The sequence below is a fragment of the Globicephala melas genome, chromosome 20 (genome assembly GCF_963455315.2).
Source record: "Globicephala melas chromosome 20, mGloMel1.2, whole genome shotgun sequence".
In the NCBI taxonomy this organism is placed as follows: domain Eukaryota; kingdom Metazoa; phylum Chordata; class Mammalia; order Artiodactyla; family Delphinidae; genus Globicephala; species Globicephala melas.
The window spans coordinates 40,823,645-40,843,500 of record NC_083333.1 but is presented as its reverse complement, the minus strand read 5'-3'; the positions used below and the strand labels follow the sequence as shown (position 1 = coordinate 40,843,500).

At 60.5% G+C, this 19,856-nt stretch overlaps 2 protein-coding genes across 2 annotated transcripts; both read right to left on the bottom strand.

Annotated features, from left to right (window-relative positions):
* Window positions 1–812: 812 nt before the first annotated feature.
* LOC132593282 (keratin, type I cytoskeletal 17-like) lies at window positions 813–4,823 on the bottom strand. Its single transcript, XM_030840225.2, has 6 exons — window positions 4,332–4,823; window positions 3,191–3,273; window positions 2,640–2,796; window positions 1,861–2,022; window positions 1,136–1,261; window positions 813–1,037 (listed from the first exon to the last, which is right to left on the bottom strand). The coding sequence occupies exons 1-6, from the start codon at window positions 4,821–4,823 to the stop codon at window positions 813–815; spliced, it is 1,245 nt and encodes a 414-aa protein (XP_030696085.2).
* A 2,126-nt stretch (window positions 4,824–6,949) lies between these two features.
* On the bottom strand, window positions 6,950–14,401 carry LOC115843796 (keratin, type I cytoskeletal 42-like). The gene is given in 9 exon segments (XM_030840230.2): window positions 6,950–7,073; window positions 7,197–7,231; window positions 8,219–8,439; window positions 8,645–8,770; window positions 9,331–9,489; window positions 10,638–10,794; window positions 10,916–10,998; window positions 13,813–14,124; window positions 14,127–14,401. Coding segments are annotated over 9 exon segments (1,263 nt in total). The 5' UTR covers window positions 14,199–14,401; the 3' UTR covers window positions 6,950–6,975.
* Window positions 14,402–19,856: the final 5,455 nt, after the last annotated feature.

The following is a 19,856-nucleotide window of genomic DNA, read 5'->3' as shown; positions in this document are numbered from 1 at the left end:
TCAACATCACATCCGCACAGGTGTCCCCCCGACCTTGCCACTCCCTCCCTCTCACCCTGTTCCTTGCTGGTGCCCCTGGGTGAATCCTGCCTCCCAAATAGATAGTTTGATTCTGACCCACATGTCCTTCTGCAAGAGGAAGACTGCACAGACTGGATGCTACACAGACTGGGGTCTGTCTCCATTTCTCTGCAGTCTCAAGGGCCTGGATTACCCTCCCTTCAGAAGCGGATCTCCAAGACAAGACCCTGGTCCACACCCTTAGACTAGATGCCCCAGGGCTGGGATTTTTTCTTCCCCATCAGACTGGGATCTGGAGGACAAGGACCAAGTCCCTTTCTGCTATCAGACAAGAGACTCCAGAACAAGACTGCTTTTGCTCATCTGTAGGGTCCCAAGAGCAAACATCGTGAGACCATGTCCCTACCTCCCCATCAGATGAGAGTCCCCAGAGCTGGGACCATGTCTCCCACCTCAGACTAGGATCTCCAAGGTAAGGGCCATTTCCCTGCCTCTCCCCCATTGGATCAGATAGTGTCCCGCTCACTTGATTAGGACCCTGAGCGCTACCGGGTCCCTTCCCCCACCCCTGCCAAGGGTCAGCCATCACTTCCTGGAGCTCCTGGACACCCTCCCCCAGCAACGTACAGGTGGGTCGCCTGCCCCATGCAGCCCCACCCTCAGCTACCAAGATGCTTACGTTCTCTGGACTTGTGCGGAGTCAGCCTGCAAAAAAAAAGAGAGAGAAGATTAGATGTGGGTCTCAGCCTCACCTCTGCCCCAGGCTCCCAGCCCTGGCCCCAGGTCCCCTCTCACTGGGCATCCTCGCCCTCCAGCAGGCGGCGGTAGGTGGCGATCTCCTGCTCCAGCCGCGTCTTCACGTCCAGAAGGATCTGGTACTCCTGGCTCTGCTGTCCCATCTCGCAGCGCAGCTGGGCCAGTTGCTCCTCCACACTGCCGACCAGTCCCTGGATCTGGGACAGCTGGAGGCAGTAGCGGTTCTCTGTCTCCGCCAGGCTGTTCTCCAGAGATGCTTTCTGCAGGAGAGCGGGAGGGGCAGGGGTCAGAAGGGTTCTCAGTGCCCCCTCCAGGGACCTGGGCACCTCCCCCCCCCCAGGCCTGGCAGCGCCCCTACCATGCTGAGATGGGACTGCAGCTCGATCTCCAGGTTCTGCATGGTGCGCCGGAGCTCTGAGATCTCGCTCTTGCTGCTCTGCACCATCTCGCTGCTGCTGGCCACCTCGCGGTTCAGTTCCTCTGTCTGCAAACAGGACACAGGACAGGGCAGCATGAGCCCAGCTTCCCTTTTCCAAGTCAGGTGACCCCCGTGGCCTCCATACGCTCAGCGCAGGGCCCACTCTGTGCCCAGACAGGCACCTGGGCTCTCCCCCACTCTCCCGAATACCCCCTCACCATGGCCACCTTCCTGACCTCCCCCGGGCCTCTCAGGCCTCCTCCCAAACCTGACTGTGGGAGCAGTGCCTTCTCACCAGCTTCCCACTTCCCCAAAACCAGAAGCCTTTGAAAGGATGTTAAGTTTTATCTTTAATTCCTGCAAATGTAAAGCACGGGAATAGGAAACTTGAGAACCAGTCAGGACAGTAGCCAGGCCCCTGGTGCTAGTTCCTGACTTCTTGAGGGACAGATGCAAGCTCCTGAGGGGGGCTCCCTACCCACCACCAGATCCCAGCTTCAGCCAAGCTCCAGGCCTGTGGATGCAACAGGCGACCCTGACCCCCGGTGTCCATGTGGCTCACCGGGGATAAGGTACCCAAGATGCCAGGCGCTGGGCTTACTGTGGGGACTCAAGCCTTGCACCCCATCCCCTGGGGAAGGCCTCTGGCCTGCGGCAGCCCCCACCTTGCTGAAGAACCAGTCCTCGGCGTCCTTGCGGTTCTTCTCCGCCATCTTCTCGTACTGTTCGCGCATCTCATTCAGGATGCGGCTCAGGTCCACGCCGGGGGCGGCATCCATCTCCACGTTGATCTCACCACCCACCTGGCCTCGCAGGACTTTCATCTCCTGTGGAGGAGGGGATGGTGGGTGTGGGCATGCATCCTGATCTCTCACTCCCAACCCTTCCCACGCAAGTTCTCCAGACCCCTCCCAAGGACACCTCCTTTGTTCTGCCTGCCCTCTACTGTCTGACCCTCTGAATGATTTTTATTCACCTGCTCTATGTGGGCTTTGCCTCCACCATCAGGCTAGGGGTTCCCTGAGGACAGATTCTGTGTTTCCCCCATGAGACTGAGGGCTCTCTGAAGATAAAATCTAATTCTTAAGCCTGAGCCCCCAAAACATCCCGTCTAATTTCCAAACTTCTACCTAGGGGCCAGATTCGAGGGTTTGAGCTGGGACAAGGGGGCAACCTCCTCGATTATCTCCTGTCCTGCTGAGGGAAGGCAGGAGGGGCAGAAGAGGCCTCTGCGGGCCCCTGGGAGGCTCCCCAGATGCGGGGAAGCAAGGTAGTACGTGGAGGAGGCTGCCCTGCATGGGGATCAGGGCTCTGCAGACAGAGCAGCGCTGTAAGGCGACCAGCCTGGACACCTGTGCTCTTCCCACAGTCTCAACCTGGCACAGCCCCAGAGCCCTGCCACCCACTCAGCATCCTCTTTGACCTACTGCCCCGGCTGCCTCACCTCCTCGTGGTTCTTCCGGAGGTAGACCAGCTCCTCCTTGAGGTTCTCAATCTGCATCTCCAGGTCGGCTCTGGCCAGGGTCAGCTCGTCCAGCACCCTGCGCAAGCCATTGATGTCGGACTCCACGCTCATGCGCAGGGCCTGCTCCGTCTCGAACCTGCGAAGGGAACCAGAGACTTCGTCAAGATGCTTGGACTGGCAGGTGCAGGTTCTGGCCAGCACCCTGCCTCCGAACGATGAGGGGGTGGAGTAGAAGCCCATCGCAGCCCTGGGAGCCTGGGACCATGCAGGGCAAGGCCCCACCCCCACCCTGCTTCCTGGCTTCTCTCCCCTCTTCCTCCCGCCTCCCTTCTCGCTCTTCCATCACCTGACTAGGCCCAGCAACCTTCAGCATCTGCTGCGTTTGCTGCATCCTGGGCTAAGAGGTGCAGGACTCTTAGCAGGGACCTCCCCTCCCCCAGCTCCTGGACCTTGCCACCAGCAACTGAGGAGTCCTGGGGTAGGGAGGGGTGCCCCCAGTTCCTCCCCAGCACCCTCTGGCCAGAGCTCACTTGGTACGGAAGTCATCAGCAGCCAGACGGGTGTTGTCGATCTGCAGCAGGACGTTGGCATTGTCTGTGGTGGCCATGAGGATCTGGGAAGATGGGAGAGTAATCAGGTCACTGGGTGGGAGTAGCTCAGCACAGACCAGGGTTCTGAGGCGGGTCTCTCTGTCTGGGGGCCAGGATGCGGCTGCCTCCTCCAGGAAGGCTCCCTTCCCACCCAGCCATTCCCCTTTACTGCATTACAGTTGGTAAGAGAGGCGGGGCCAGCCTCAGTCTGATGGCTGAAACCTTGCCCCCCTCCCCCATGCCAGGCTCTGCCTTAAACCAGAGTGGACAGCCATCTGGGAATGCCAGGCTGGAAATGCAGGAGAGCAAGAAAAGAATGGGAGCTTGCCCCGGGGCAGAAGCTGTTCCCAAGTCCTGGAAAGAGGACAGATATGGGAAACCTCATTTTACAGCTGGGGATATAGTGTCCCTGAGAGGCTCCCCCAAAAAGGAAGACTAAAGGAACCCTCACCGAAGAGTAGTTCCAAATCAGAAGTCATGACCCCTGCTAAGTCCTGACCCCGGGCTCCAGCAGGCAGCCCCGGCCCCGCCCCAGGTTTGCTGAGCCCCAGTCTTGAGGGCGCAGCAGGAGAGATGGGGAAGCCAGAAAAGTCCCCAAATAAGGCACACAAGTGGCCTCCTGAGGTCCCGCCCCCTCTCTCTCACCTCCTCCTCCTAGCAGGTGCTAGCAGGAGCTCACCCAGACCCCTGACCCCACCGTAGCCCTAAATCCCCCTCTTGCTCCGAGGAAAGAGGTGCCTGAGTACCCAGAGACCCCAGGGACCCAGCCCTCCACACGCATCCACTCGTCTCATCCTACAATCACACAAGGTGGCAAAACGCTCCATGATGGGAAACGGAGGCTCCAAGGAGCTCCACAAGGCCTGCTTGTCCCTAGCCCAGGCCGCTGCCCCCCAAAAAGAGACCATAGGCCACAAGGTGGCCCCAAATGGGCTCCCAGAAGCCAAGCCGGATCCCAGCTGTCCTTAGCTCCCCAAGACCCTGGGGCAGCCCCAGGCTGGACTCCAGGCCTTGCTCAAGGGCAGGAGGTAGGGGAGGAAAAGCTGTGCCCCGCCAGGTCCCCTCCCACCGTAGCCCCTACCTTGTTCCTCAGGTCCTCGATGGTCTTGAAGTAGGCGCTGTAGTCGGAAGTCGGCCCTGGGGTCTGCTTCTGGTACCAGTCACGGATCTTCACCTCCAGGTCAGTGTTGGCCTCCTCCAGGGCACGCACCTTCTCCAGGTAGGAGGCCAGGCGGTCGTTGAGGTTCTGCATGGTGGCCTTCTCGCTGGCCCCCAGCAGCGCATCACCACCTCCAAAGCCACTGCCACCAATGCCAACGCTGCCGATGCCGTAGCCGCCGCTGCCATAGCTGCCGCTGCCGTAGCCGCCGCTGCCGTAGCCGCCGCTGCCGTAGTCGCTGCTGCCGTAGCCGCCTCCAGAGCCGAAGCTGTAGCAGCCAGAGTAGCTGCCGCCCCCAAGGGCATTGCCCAGGCTGCCAGACAGCTGGCGGGAGGTGAGGGACGAGCTGCCCCCCAGGCCAGAGGAGCCCCTGATGGAATTGGAGGAGGAGAACTGGCGGTTGCTGGTGGTCATGGTGGCGGCAGCGGGTGGCAGACAGACACGGAGAGAGGGCTCGAGAGGAGAGAGGCCCAAGGCGTGTGTTGCTGCCGGGGCTCGCCTGCCTCCTTTATAGGCCCCAACAAATGGGCGTAACGATTACAGCAAGTTCGCTCCTCTGTTCCCATTCCCCTGGGCTTTCATCACCGCTGGCTGCCCGCCAGCTCCCAGGTGGCTGTGGGTCCCCTTCCCTCCCACCGTTGGGCCTTTGCATCATTTCTCCAAACCCCCGTGCTGGGCGTCTGCTTGTGTGTATGTACGTGTCCCTGGTCTCAGGCCTGTCACCTGTAATTCAGGCAGGCCCTTCAGCTACGCTTTCCCATGACCTAATACGGACAAGAGGAATAAGCAGGACGTGACCGTCACTGAGCCCTCCCAGGCAGCTGCCCCCAGCCACACACCACACCACACACCACGCCACACACGATGCTGGCCCTGGGCGAGGTGCAGGGGAGACAGCGAGGACCGGTACCCCATCCTGCCTTGGAAACTAGACCCAAACCCACCAGCCTCACCACACAGTAGCTCGGTCAGGTCTCAGATTACCACCCCATTCACAGATAAGGAAACTGGGGCTTGTAGAGGCAAAGTGTCCCACCGCCCCACCCAACTCAGAACGGGGCTGGCAGGGCTTCTTCCTTCATCGCACCCTGCCACAGCAGCTATATGCCTCCCCAGGGGCCTGTGACACACTGGCCCCCTTCTGCAGAGCCCTGACACCAGGGAAGCACCGCAGGGGCCGTGGTTCCCTCTGTCCAGTTTTCTGACCCTGTCCCCATCCCTGGAACCCCCTGGAGACCCAGCGTCCTTTTCTGACCTTTCCCCATCTCTCTCTCTCACAAGTGGGAAGTCCTGGGCTGGAGTGGGCAAAGGGGAGCTTAGCTGCAGGCTGGGGAAGTGGCAGGCTGAGAGGGGGCATCGTGGTAAAAGCAAGAGGAAGAAGGGTGAGGGGCACACCCCTTCCACCCTCCTCACCCCTCCTATTCCCCAAGAGGCCTCAGGCAGGGGGCATATACCTTTGGGTCCCAGCCAGCTGGAAAACTAAAGGACACTGCCCAAGAAGAGGGGCTTCCTGAGACCCCGGCCCTGGCCAGTCCCCTCCCCTCCTCCCCCCCTCCCCTCCCCCTCCTCCCTCCTCCCCCTCCCCTCCCCTCCCCTGCAGTCTCCCCCAGGGGCCCCACCCAATCCCCTGACCTGGCCCCTCAGGATGGGCCAGGTGCCCGCCCCACAGCCCCACCCTGCCCTGCCCACCACCCTCAGTTCCAGGGTCCCAGCAGGCCCAGTGGGCGGAATGTGCTCATGTCTCAGACTGCCAATGGCTTCCACTTCCCAGACAGGCCCAGACAGTCCCTGCCAGCAGCCGAGAGAGATTCCCCGAGAGCCCAGCAGCTGCTAAGCCACCAAAGCAAGGAGGACGCCCCCCCACCCATGCTCACATGCAGAGGGGCCACCCCGCCCCACACACCCACAAGCCCAACAGAGCCGGTCTGGCTTCCTGGACTGGCCGTGCCACTGCCACCCCTTGCACGCTTCAGCACCCTGGACCACCTCTGCAGAAAGCCCCCTGCCCAGCCCCTCTCCCTCCGATCTTGACCTTGTACCGCCCCAGGCTGAGACAGGGAGCTGGCCATAACAGGTGTGGCTCCCCGGAAAGTCTATGGGGCCCTCCCAGGGACCAGCCACAGGCAATGGGGACCCAGGGGCTGATTCTCAGGAACTTTCCCAACCTGATGGGCTGTCCCACCCCTCAGCCCTCAAGCCTCCCGTCTCCCTCCTTTGAGCCCCAGGCCCGGATGGGGTGGGCAGAACAGGTTGGAAGGGGTCAAGCAGCCCCAAACCCTCAGCAGACTCTCCTTGTCCCCCCATCCCTCAGCCCACACTGCCCAAGCCAAAGACCAGACCGAACCACAGGAGGCATTGAACTTCAAGCAAAGCTTTAATTGCAGTCACTGGGGCAAACTCAGGAGGTCCCCTTGGTGAGGGGCTGTGGGAAGCAGATAAAGAAAGGCAACCGCTCTTGGGCGGTGGCCCAGACGGGCACTTGGGGCACGGCAGTAGTGTGCTGGGAGCTGCAGGCAATGGCTGCCCCTTGACCCTGGAGGCTGGGCTGTCGCAGGTAGACGGGGCCTCAGTGGGGGGAGCGATGGACCTGCTCGCGGGAGGGGACCACCTTGCCGTCCTGGACTTCCTCTATAATGGTACGCACCTGGCGGGTGGTCACCACGGCTACGGGCAGAGGAGGAGGGAGGCACAGGGAACCTCAGGCTGGAGGCCCTCCCCAAGCCTCCCACAAAGAAGGGTCCTCAGCCTCTCCCTACCCGCCCTGGGCAGGACAGGGCAGGCCCTTACCTTCCCGGGTGGGCGAGGAGTACTGGGTGGCCAGGCTGCAGGGAAAGGGGGACCTGTCAGCCCAGTGGTGTTGGTTGGGAGCCCAGCCCCCAGGGAGGAGGAGCAGCTGGGGAGGCCCCGGCCGAGGGGAGACAGGTCCCAGCAAATCGGACAGAAATCACAGCAGGGAGTATACGGCAAACAATGGCAACCACAGGGTCAAAGGGCACAGGCCCAGTGGGCAGAAGTGAGGAAAGGGGAAGGCCCAGAGGCACTTTGCGGCCACCCAGGGATTTACAAGGAGAAGCTGAGCAAGTGGTTTCTCCATATCCTGAAGGGCCCAACAAATAAACTTAATTAAAGCAGGAGAGACTGTGGCTAGACTATAGATAGACTTAGCCATCGTCATAGAGCAAAACGCTGGAATGTGTGACTAAGCATGGAGACTTCAGAACATCCTCGGCCCCTTTACACCAGGGCCCCATCACCCACCCAACTCCAAACCAGATCGCCACCCATCCCAGGCAATGGGATCACCAACCACGCAATCACTGGAACCAGAAAGCCAGGATCATTATTAACCACTTCATGTGCTAACGCAATCGTTCGTTGAGTCCCGCCTGCGAGCCACGCTCGCCCCCGCGTTCAGGCATCCAGTCCTGCTGTTTTTAGCTATAACACATCCTCTTGGTGCAACACCTCCCCTTCCCTGCCCTTCGCCCGCCTTATGGCAGGTCTTCTCTAGCCTGACGACCTTGCTCCAGCCTCCTGACTGGTCTCCCTGACCCCACCCTCGCCCCTAGGATGCATTTCTCCCTCTGCAGCCGGAGTGAATGTTCTAAGATGTCTTGATGACCATGCTTCTCTCTGCGCAAAAGCCCCCGTGGCTCCCCACTGCCTACTCCATCAAGTGGGACCCCAACCAGTGTTCTCAGCTTCACCTCCTGCGAATCTCCACACCTCCTCCTGCCTCGGCGGGTGCTGGCCCTCCCTGGGTGAAGCCACCCAGACCACCGAGCAGGTGCAGGGCGCCCTCCACTCACTGGGCGTCCTGGCCCCCCAGCAGGCGGCGGTAGGTGGCGATCTCCTGCTCCAGCCGTGTCTTCACGTCCAGCAGCATCTTGTACTCCTTGTTCTGCCGCTCCATCTCGCAGCGGAGCTCGCTCAGCTGGGCCTCGATGCGGCTGCTAAGCCCCTGCAGCTGGGCCAGCTGGGCCCCGTAGCGCGCCTCGGTCTCTGCCAGGCTGCCCTCCAGCGATGCTTTCTGTGGGTCAAGGTGGAGGTGGCTGGGGAGACCGAGCCCCCAGAAGGGGGCCCCACGTGTGTGGGTTTGTGGGTGGGGCAGTAAGTGGGGCAGAGTGTGCAGTGGCAGGCGGGGCAGGCAGTCTCTGGTTCTCCGAGTGGGGGTCCAGGAGGCGGGGCCCGCTCGGAGTGACGGGTACAGGACAAGGAGGGGACAGAGGCCCTACCACGCCGAACTGGGACTGCAGCTCGATCTCCAGGTTCTGCACGGTGCGGCGTGGCTCCGTGATCTCTGCCCAGCTGCTCGGCAGGACCTCGGTGTTGGTGGCCACCTCGCGGTTCAGCTCCTCCATCTGGAAGGCAGGACGGGCCCTAGGGGCTTGCGGAGGCTTGCAGAGGTGGGGCAGGGGCCTGACCTCCTAGACCTGCCGCTCCCCAGCCTCTGCAGGGCCCCAAGCCCGCCTGCACATCCTGGAACTTGTAGCATTCACCTTGCTCTGGGGTCGTTTGTCTCCTTACTGGACTGCAGGTACCACTCTAGGGCAGGCCCTGGGTTTTACTCTTTTTGTGCCTGTCACTGTCCGGGCACTGCAGCTGCTCCGTGCATGCTTCCTGGGGGCACGAGAGTCTGCATCCAAACACACACCTACCTACGAATGCCCGGGCTGGGAGAACCCTAGTGGGATCAGGAGACCTGGATCTGCTCCCCAGGCCACGGTGAGGGGTTGTGTGAGCGTAAGTCCTCTCTGAGCCTCACGATGTCCCCCTGAACGTGAGGGGTTGGTCCCCTGGTTTCCAAAGGTGCTTCCAGCTGGGAATCCACAGCCTGTGGATCTGTAAGTTTTCCGACATGTGCTCAGCACACGGCGTGTGCACGCACACGTGTGCACACCTGCTCACGCAGGCCACCCACCTTGCTGAAGAGCCAGTCCTCGGCGTCCGTGCGGTTCTTCGTGATCTTCTCGTATTGGTCGCGCATCTCATTCAGGATGCGGCCCAGGTCCACAGCGGGGGCGGCGTCCATCTCCACGTTGATCTCACCACCCACCTGGCCTCGCAGGGCATTCACTTCCTGGGCAGACAGCTAAGCAGGAGCTCACTCAGGGCCATCCTGGGAAGAGTCCCTGGGGCTGCCTTCTCTGTCTGGGGGAGATGGGTGCAGAGGACAGACAGACACAGACAGGCCAACAGCTCCTCACCCTGAAGGTGGAGGTGGATGTCATCACGTCTCAAACATGCAGGGCTGTGGATATCAACAATCTCCCCCAACACACACTCGCGGGGTGGGCTTTGCCCAGTCCCGGTGTGTGCTGGGCCAGGAGAGATGGCAACTCCCAGTCATGGTGGGGGATGAGCCAGGACAACCTCACTCCAGCCCTGACCACCCACCTCACCCCCCGTCACCAACCACGCAGCACGGGCATGGGGAAAGCAGCACCCTGTCGGTATTGGGGGAGTCAGACCTCACTAGGAAAGGTGAATCTGCTGGGGGATGCAATCCCTATAGCCAGCCTCAAAGCCAAGTAGAGACATTTTCTGGACTCCTGCTACTCGGGCATTAGGCTCCCTCAGCTCAGGCCAGCCCAGAAGTCGGATGGGAAGGAAGCCACAAGGTTCACTAGTCCCCCTGCAGGGTCTTGGATCCCTATCCTTGGGTTGAGCCTTGGGGTCCCTGGGAGATGGGAGAAGTGGCAGAGTGCTGTAGTCAGGCTTGGGTGTGGATACGGCTCAGGCAGACCTGAGGGAAGCCCCACCCCTGTACAGCCTTGGACAAATTCCTTAACCTCTCTGAGCCTCGGTTTCTTCACTCGTAAAGAGAAGAACTTGCTCCTTTCTCCCAGTGAGGCTGTCGGTATCAGCTGAGATATTTGCTGTGAAACACTCATAATGGGCTGGGCAGGTGTTTGTGGTTGTTACGACTATCACTATTACAATTAACTATAATAATTAGGCTGTGTGTTCTTAGACTGATTCACCCATTACATACTTAACTGCCACCACACGGTAGGCAGTGCCTCGAGGGACAGAGAAGTATCTCTGGGGGGAAAGGGCCCTCCAGACCTCAACCAGGGCCCAATGAGAGTCTCCCAGGGTCAGAGCCAGGAACCCACCAGAGATGGGAACTGGATGGAGAGCGTGGCCCCGGCCCAGGAAGATGTGGGGGCCCCGGCCTTGCTTGTTCTCAGGCAAGTTTCTCCTGCATTCCCGAGCTGGCCTCACCTCCTCGTGGTTCTTCCGGAGGTAGGCCAGCTCCTGCTTGAGGTTCTCAATCTGCATCTCCAGGTCGGCTCTGGCCAGGGTCAGCTCGTCCAGCACCCTGCGGAGGCCGTTGATGTCGGCCTCCACGCTCATGCACAGGTTCAGCTCCATCTCATACCTTAGCGGGGGAGCGGGGGAGGCAGGGAAGCCTGAGCCACGGAGTGCCATTAGGACACCCTCGTACACAGAGAGCCAGACCCCCACCAGCCCCCCGAGCTGTCCCCAAGGCCCAGACTCACTTGGTACGGAAGTCATCGGCTGCCAGGCGGGCATTACCAATCTGCAACACCAAGTTGGCATTGTAGATGGTGGCCGCCAGGATCTGAGGGACACAGTGGGCTTGGTGGGCAAGCGCCCTGGGCAGCCACAGGAAGACCTTGCAACACCCCTCCTGCAGCCCTTTGGAGAGTGGGCCAGAGTGAGGGAGATGAGGGTCCCTGTGGTCTCCTCCTCTGAGCACCCTGCTGGGGGGCTCACAAGGGGTGGGGGCATGATACCCAGGCACAGGTAACCATAGTGCCAGGAAAGATACCCATATGCACCCCTCTCCCACCATGAGGGTCACTGCCCAAGCTGCCTGGACCTCACTCCATCTTTCCCCAATTAAATTCACCTCTAGGGCTTCCCTGGTGGCTCAGTGGTTAAGAATCCGCCTGCCAATGCAAGGGACACGGTTTCGAGCCCTGGTCCAGGAAGATCCCACATGCCACAGAGCAGCTAAGCCCGTGAGCCACAACTACTGAGCCTGCACTCTAGAGCCTGCAAGACACAACTACTGAGCCCACGTGCCACAATTACTGAAGCCCACGCGCCTAGAGCCTGTGCTCCGCAACAAGAGAAGCCACCACAATGAGAAGCCCGCGCACCGCAAAAGAGCAGCCCCAGCTCACCGCAACTAGAGAAAGCTGGCACACAGCAACGAAGACCCAACACAGCCAAAAAAATAAATAAATAATAAATTAATTAATTAAATTAAATTAAATAAATTCACCTGTAGGTTCAGTTGCCACCTCCTCCAGGAAGCCCTCTTTGATTCCCCGTCTGGATCTTTCTTCCCCATCATACCTCCCCTCGGCCCATCTCTCTTACACAGTACTTCTCCCAAGTGCAACATTCTTCTGTGACTTTTTTGTGTGTTTTTTTCTCTCCTCCACTGGACTCTGAGCTCCAGAGGAACAAGGCCCTGTCTCATGTCTGTCTCCTTCAATTTGGACTCCCCAGCCCTGAGTACAGTGCCTGGCCGAGAGTCAGCCCCCAGGAAACATTAGTTTAATTAAACTATTAATTAAATAATTGATAATATTATGGCTGGCCCCACGTCAAACCTAGGGCAAGGTTTTCTTTTCCCACAGGGTCATCTGGGAGGTTTAAAAGACAACAGGGAAGGGAGAGGCTCTGGAAGGAGCAGAGGGTTGGTTATTATTACTGCTGCTGTCGTTATTGTTGGGAGAAATACCTAAGAGAGGCTCTAGTCAAAGGCCATGGGGCTGGGGGGAGGGGGAGGCCCCTCCACACTGCCCAGAGGAAGCAGAGAGGAGGTCGCGGTGGAGGCGGCAGATGAGCTGAGCAGAATCTGGAGTTTTTTAAGGTTGAGGGCTGAAGTATAAAGCTGTAAGAGGGGGCAGCCCCAGTAAACTCATCCTGGGCCTCAGAGCCCGCTCGTGGCCCTAAGTTCTGAAAAGGCACCCTGAGTCAGGCTCCGTTTCCAGACTGAACCCAAGAGCCAGTCTGACTGAACCCGCCCCAGGGCCTCACTAGGCCCATCGGCAACCTGCAGACTAGGCCCCCATCCGCCTCCCTGCTTAGGAGGCTGATTGGGTCCAGCGAGGGGGCAGTGGTAAAAAACCGCCGAGGGGCAGTGACTCGGAGGCCTGGTGCGCAGTGCACTGGGGGATGGCGGTGAGGAGCTGGCCGACCCCGAAGCTCAGGAACACTGACTCGCCAGGGCTCCCCTGAGTTCCCTGCTGCCCAGATCAAGCCCAGTATCTGGTCTGGCACTCCCAGTAGCTCTGCTTCCAGTGGGCAATTGCAGGAGTTCCCTTCCGGGCCTGGGTCCCGGGCAGGAGCAGGCAAAGCCCCTCGCCGGGCAGCAGGCCTGGTTCTCCACCAGGAAACTGAGTGGGCTGAACCCGGGCCAGCCAGCCCCAAGTCCGGCTCTCCCGAGCCCAGCTTTTGCACCTCTTTGACCTCTCTCCTGCCTCTGGAGGCTGCACCCCTGTAGGTCCCTCCAGGGGCAAGGTTGCGCAGAAGACCCAGGTGCTGTGTTTACAGAATGCCAAGGTCACGTTCACAGAGATCATAGCGCGCGCGCGCACGCGCGCGTGTGTGTGTGTGTGTGTGTGTGTGTGTGTGTGTGTGTGTCTGTGTGTTGCCTCCTCCATCAGACTAAGTTAGAGAAATATCTCCCCTTGGAAGCTTCCAGTCTGAGTGGGAAGACACAGCTCCTTTCCTCAGGGACCACCCCCCAATCTGCATCTGCAAGCAGAGACAGCCTCTGCTCTTGGGGACCCCCAGAGTGACCATCATGGAAGGAGTGAGGAGGACCAACAATAAAAGTAGCTGTGAGAACATGTCAGACTCAGTGAAATCAGCCCAATGAACAGAGCATAGACTGAACCTCAAAGTGCAGAAGGGACCCCCAGATCCAAGGATAAAAGGCAAGTGCCGTGCATCCAGGAGGACTGCCTGGAGGAGGTGAGGCAGGCGGGGGGGTGGGGCAAACTCAAAGGGGAATGGGATAGTGAGAAGGAGACATTGAGCCTCATCTCCCAGCAGCCACACCAAACTCGTGCCCACACCTATGCCTCTGTCCACACTGATCTCTATACCTGAATGCCATCTGCTGCCCTCAGTCAAGGTTCTGAAGCCTTGCCTGCCCACTCCGCTATCACTCACCCCAAATACCCTCCCCCAGAAAGGAGGAACTCCAAACAGCCTCCCAACGTGGGATGTCCTCCAGGCCTGGGACCAGTGACTGGTACAGGGCTGGGTTCCAGAGCAAGTGAGAGAGTGAGTGAATGAACGAATGGGTGAGGGATGGAGACCTAGGCTGGAGGAGAAATGTTGGCAAAGGTCCAAAGTTGGGATGGTGTGAGTTAGAAGCAGGTACTAAGGACAGAGGGCAGGGAGCGCCCACCGTGGTCCACAGGTCCTCGATGGTCTTGACGTAGTGGCTGTAGTCGAGGGCGGGCCCGGAGCCCTGCTTCTTGTACCGGTCGTGGGTCTTCACCTCCAGGTAGGCATTAGACTCCTCCAGAGCACACACCTTGCCCAGGTAGGAGGCCAGGCGGTCGCTGAGGTTCTGCATGGTCTCCTTCTCGCTGCCCCCCGTGCCCACAGAGAAGCGGGACGAAGACACAGACATGTTGCCAGAGCTGCTGGCTCCCAGGAGGCTCGCGGGCCGGCAGGCACCCCCAACACGGATGGAAGACATCGAGAGAAACCCCCACCACCGGGCACACACAGGCCCTTGACGGAGCCGGAAGTGGAAAGCCGGTGGATGCTGGTGGTGGGGGCGGCCATGGTGTCCACAAGTCATGCGCAGGGTCTGGTTTGCACAGAGGCCCCAGGTAGCCCTTTATAGCCCTTTATAGCCAGGCTAAAGGGCAGCTGAGCCCCTGGCTCTTTAAGTCAGAGCCAAAAGCCCAGCCTCTGTACCAGGCGCCCAGGGCTCAAGCTGGACGCACCGAGGGCATCCCGAGCCTGGCCTGAGCACAAGGGCTTCTTAGCAGCCCATCGTCTGTTAGAAACAAAGGTGGTACTGGAGCCGCAACCCCAGGGTAGGGGGATTCTCCACCCTCAGCCACAATTAGGTGGCTGAGCTCGTTCTTGGGGAGAGTCCGGAGAACCCAGCCCTGGGAGCCAGAAAGGGCCTGGAACAAGGCTCCACAGGCCCAGAGCCTGGGGCTGGTCTGGCCCCCCACCCAGCATTCTTGGGTCCCAGGGAGAGGGTGGAGAGATGCGGGGGACACCCTCCCCTACCGCGTACAATGTGGCCCTGAGGGAGCCCCCCAGGTCTCTTGGGATTATTCCAAGTCTGTGGGAGGAGACGTAGCCCCTGGCCTGGGGGCTGCCCTATCTGAGGGGAATAGTCACAGCCACTGACCTGAGGGAGCTTTGGATCCAAACCTTTCAGGAAGTCAGTTCAAGAGCCTCAGTTGCCTCATTTGCAAAATGGGGGTAATTCCTGCCTCCCAGGGTCTTTGAGGGAATCTGGAGAGATGGTTGACATCAGTCAAGCTGGGGCTGAGGGGGAGAAGGAAGCAGAGGGTTAGGGTGACCACTCCTCCTCACACACACACACACACACACACCCCCCGCAGTCCCTGAGGGAAGACACTCCCAAGGGGCCCTCAGAGGAGATGCTGAGCGCAGGAGAAGCAGGACCTGTGCAGCGGGTACCCCTCCACGGAGACGCGCCCTGGGGAAGTGTGGCCTCTGCGAGGACAAAGCACAATCCCACACCCTGTCGGCTGGCACCCGTCCATGCCCAGCCAGGAGATTACCAGCCTTAATTGCTTCCGTGCTAATGATTTATGTGCTGCCAGTACCCCAGCGTCTGCACCGGGCCTGTCTGAATGGGGAGCTTCCAGGGAACGGGAGGCCTTCGGGCCAGGCAGGGGCGGAGGGAGACTCGTGGGTGGCCTGGGCTCTCGGCCCACACACAGGGGGAAAGAAAGTGAGTGCCCTCACGCGCAAGGGTGTCTCCTTGCTTGGAGAGTGGGGGCTCCACGAGCTACTGTGAGAGAGGGGACAACCTGACTTTGTCCTGCTCCCACCCCGCCTGTAAAGTCTGGGGGTTCTCAGGGTTCCTGGGAGCACGGAGGGGGCTCAAGGTCAAGGCTAGGCAGCGAGGTCAGAACACCGGGGCTCTTCCATGAGGCCAGACACCAGGGAGGACTTCCTCCTACTCCGGGACAGTCTTGGGGAAGGGAACCAAGAGAACCTGGGGTCACCTGAATGGGTCAGAGGCCAGCCTTGCACCACCCACTCACCTTCACAGGGAATGACCTTCCCCCTTCCCACTGGAGCCAGTCTCCCAGGAAGCCCCCTCCCCCAGAAGCTGACTGATCTCCTCCCTCCAGACAGGCCTCACTCAGTCCAGAGAAGTGAATGTGGAGCAGAGCCAGGGGCCTGGGGAGGGGGCCAGGCCACAGGGCACAACTCACCCTCTGCCTCTCTCAGAGCCTGCATCCCAGCCCGCAGCCCACCTCCAAAGCCCTCAGACCTTAGGCTTGAGGCCCAGTTTGAAGGGGCAGAGAGTTTACTAACCTTCCTCTCTCCCTCCAAAATCACCAAGGTCCCACCATCCCCCCGTCACTTCCATCTGCCACCCCCCGATGTCAGGCTGTGTGTCAAGGTCTGGGCCTCGGTAGCTCCACACCATTGATCCCCCAGACCCTTTGCCTCCGGCCTTTGGAGACTCTGCCACCTCTGAAGCCCCTGCAGCACCTCGGCCCAGAGAGGCCTCACCTGCTGCTGAAGGGCAGGCCTGGCTCAACCCCTCTCCCCAGGTGAAAGGACAGGGTCAGGGCCAGGAAGGCCTCCCTGGCCCTCTGGAAAGCGTGGCCACCCTTGGCGGGCCTAAGAAGAGCCCGGACACTCCTCCCGCACCGCTCAGAACAGCCCTGGCCAGGTCCTGCCAACGACGCCACGCGGACACCGAGGCCCAGGGTGCCGCAGCGGCAGGGCAGCCGGGCGCTGGCAGCCGAGCCCGGCCTGACGTGGGGCCCCAGCAGCGCCCACTCCCCCTGCCAGGGGAGGAAGGCCTGGCGGGAGCCGGTCGGAGGGCTATGCCAAGGTCCTCTCGCCTGTGAATTCTCCTGCCCGGGCCTGTCCTCCACCCCCGGCAGCCAGAGGGGCAGCGCCAGGCCCACAGCCCTCACGGGTGTCAGCAGCTCGGCCCACAAGGAGGAGGAGAGGAAAAGGAGGCGATCCAGCCCCACAGCCTGCCGGGGGTCCAGCACGGGGGGCAGGGGACAGGAGGAGGAGGCCCCAGGGAGACGGCTGGGACAACTCCCGGCATCCCCCAGTGAGTGTCCCCAGCCAGCCCCAGCCTTGCCCAGCCCCACAGGCCCTGGATCTCCTCGCTAGAGGCTGCTGGACGGCCGGCGTGCTCTCGGGTTGACTAGGACAGACCCTGTCTCAGATTTGAGCAGGACTATAGGGTGTGGGGGGAGAGTCCCCAGGACCGTACCCACCCTATGAGGTTGATGGAAGGCGCAAGGTGCAGGGTGGCCTGGGGGCCCCCGTATACACTTGATGTTCGATAGATGCGTATCGATGTTGACAAAGGTCTCGCCGCATCGGCCCAGTCGACCTTGGCTCCTACACAGGCCCCCCCCACCGAGCATTAACTGTCACCTTCCTAGGACAGTGCCCACCCCCACCCAGAACCCAGGGCACGGCAGGTATGCAGCAGGTGCTCTGTAAGTGTTCACTGCGTCCTTAGGAGCAGGGAGCCTGGGCCATGACTGGGGCGGAGACAGGGGCCCAGGAAGGGAGTACATGGCTACCTCTACCCTCCCCCCAAGGGAAAGGGTCCCTATCAGGTGAGGTCAGGAAAGTGAGAGGCCCGGATGTGGGGGTGGGCTCCCAGCTGGGACCTTGGCTTTGCTGGTGAGGAGAGGACCCCAAACCCTTCAGGGGCCCCAGAGACTGGACCCCACCCACAGACCCTGCCACTAGGGCCTGTCAGCTCCTTTCCTCACAGACACATAGTCCCTCTCACCTGCAGGCACCTTGCCCAGGATAGGTCACCAAGCTCACGGGTGCTCCTCCCTTTACCTCAGCCCTGAAGCCTCCTCACCCCTTGCCAAAGGCACCCTCACCCCGCCACACCTGCCCTCAGGTGGAACCCTCTTCCTCTATTCGGTTTCCTCAGCCTCTGTCCTGAGGCCCCAGGGCCGCCCCGCCCAGATCCACCCACTAATGATTTACGGCTGACTCCACAGAAGGCCCCACCCTCCGCCTCGGGGCGGGGCGGGGCTTGCGGGAGGCGTGGAGCGGTCCTGGCGGCCACCTCCCAGGAGGCACGATTCAGAGTCAGAGGCGGGACGTCCTGCAGTGCCCCCTGAACTCCTGGGGTCCCCAGCTGCTCCCTTCCCCACACAAGCACACGCGGCCACCTCCCAGTAGCTGGCTTCCAGGAGACATGTGCCTGGGGTGGACCCAAGACGGGATTCGGCCCCCGGGGAAAGCCCGCCCCCCTGGACAGAGCCACATCAGATGTCCAGGGCCCCGCCCCAGAAAGGGCCCCCATGGGACCCAGGACAGGAGGAGAGGGCAAGGGAGGGCCTAGAACCAGCAGGAACGTGTGAGGAGGAGGTCTGGGAAGGGGAGCCCAGGCCTTCCAGCGAGGGAGGGAACCCTTGCTTCTTCCCAAGGCTAGAAGACTCCAGCTTAACAGGACCAGCTGCTCCCCTCTGCCCCTCCCTCCCTTCCCCCTTCCTTGGCCTCAGGGAGTTATGGGGGAGGAAGAGAGGGCAGGTGGGCCCCCTTTCGGACCTGGGGCTCACCCCCTCTCCTTTGCCCTGCAGGCTGATGGGGCACTGAGGGCCTGGGGGAACCGAGTCAGAAACCCCATTCTCCCAGGCCCCTGGGCCCTGCCCCGCCTGCCTACTCTGCTGTTCGCCCTCCATGCCCTGCGAGGCTGGTTGCTCTCCATTAATTCACCCTCATTTGTCCCTGTTCTTCGATGCTCTTGAGTGATTTCCTCCAGGGGCATGTGTGGCCCGGGCTCCCAGAGAGAGAGGCTTTGTCTCTCCCCTCAGAGTGGAGGCTTCCTAGGATAGAAGCTGTATCTCCCCACTCAGACTGTGAGCTCGCTGGGGGTGGAGGCCGTGTCTCCCCCGTGTGAGTCTGGGGATGCTCTGAGCATGGCCTGCCTCCTTCCTTCACCTGACAGCGCCGGCAGGAAGGGGCGCTCTTGGCTTTTTGACAGCCCAGCCCACCACAGGATGGGATCATTCTGTGCCCGACCAACAGGGGAGCACGCCTGTGCAAAGGCCTGGGCTCCATGGAATACTCCGCCCCACCCCGGGCCCCCCACCTGCTCCCCCCATTAAACCCGGCCTCATCCCTGAAGCTGCCCCAACCTGGCAGTTTCACAGCCCCCTTGTCCCTGCCTCTGCCTCAGAACCCGGGCCCTGGGCCTTGTTAACATTTCAGGTGTGATACACTTTCTCCAGCAAGGTTTTGTGGGGGAGGAACCACAGCCCCTGATCTTCACGACCCCCGTCGTGAAGCATGTTATCTGTGATCACGACTCCGCACCTCATGAAAAGAGCTCAGAAGGCCGAGTGCAAGAGCCTGGGTCAATGTGGACCCTGCCGTGGACAAGTCATAGCCCTTCTCTTAGCCACATCTGCAAAATGAGGCTACCCGGCTTCCATGACAAACTCTTTGTGGGGCTTACGTGAGAGAGCTTGTTACAGCAGCTGGCCCCAGTCCTTGTGTACACTAGAGATTCGGGGGAAGGGTCAATGACTCCAATGCTGGCTAGGAGAAGGCCCCCGGGGGTGAGATGGAACCCTTCCCTCCCCGTGCTGGGCAGACTCAGGTCCTTATCCCCTTATATGGCAAAAGGGACTTTGCAGGTGTGACTAAGTCGAGGGCTTTGCAATGGGGAGATTATTCTGGATTATCTGGTTGAGCCCAATATGACCACAAGGGTCCTTAAACGAGGGAGGCAACAGGGTCAGAGTCAGAGAAGGAGATGTGGCAACAGAAGCAGAGGTCAGAGGGATGTAGCCATGAGCCAGGGAAGCGGACTCTAGAAACAGGAAAAGACAAGGAACGGTTCTCCCCTAGAGCCTCCAGAAGGGGCTCAGCCCTGCTGACACATTGACTTTAGCCTCCGAAGACGCATTTCAGACCTCGGACCTCCAGAGCTGTAACGTAATAAGCGTGTGTTGCTTTAAGGCCCTAAAGTTGTCATTTGTTCCAAGAGCAATAGGAAATTGATACACTCCCCCAGCCCATTCTAGCACCCGTGAGTGCTAGCCACTCTCACTTGTGTTAGAATTATTTGGATCTCCTTCCCTTCTAGAAAGACAATCCTTGACAGCCAAAAGATGGCTTTCTGTTTATCTCTGGACCCACTCTAAGGTCTAACTCGGTGCTTTGTGCACAGGAAGTGCCCGATCAATGCGGGCTGGATAAATGCAGGCAGTAAGAGCC

Coding starts and splice junctions, on each gene's coding strand:
- LOC132593282 (XM_030840225.2), bottom strand. CDS start 4,823: ATGACCACCAGCAACCGCCAGTTCTCCTCCTCCAATTCCATCAGGGGC. Junction 3,274..4,331: donor TCGAGGACCTGAGGAACAAG/GTAGGGGCTACG, acceptor CCATCTTCCCAG/ATCCTCATGGCCACCACAGA. Junction 2,023..2,639: donor TCCGGAAGAACCACGAGGAG/GTGAGGCAGCCG, acceptor CCTCCTCCACAG/GAGATGAAAGTCCTGCGAGG.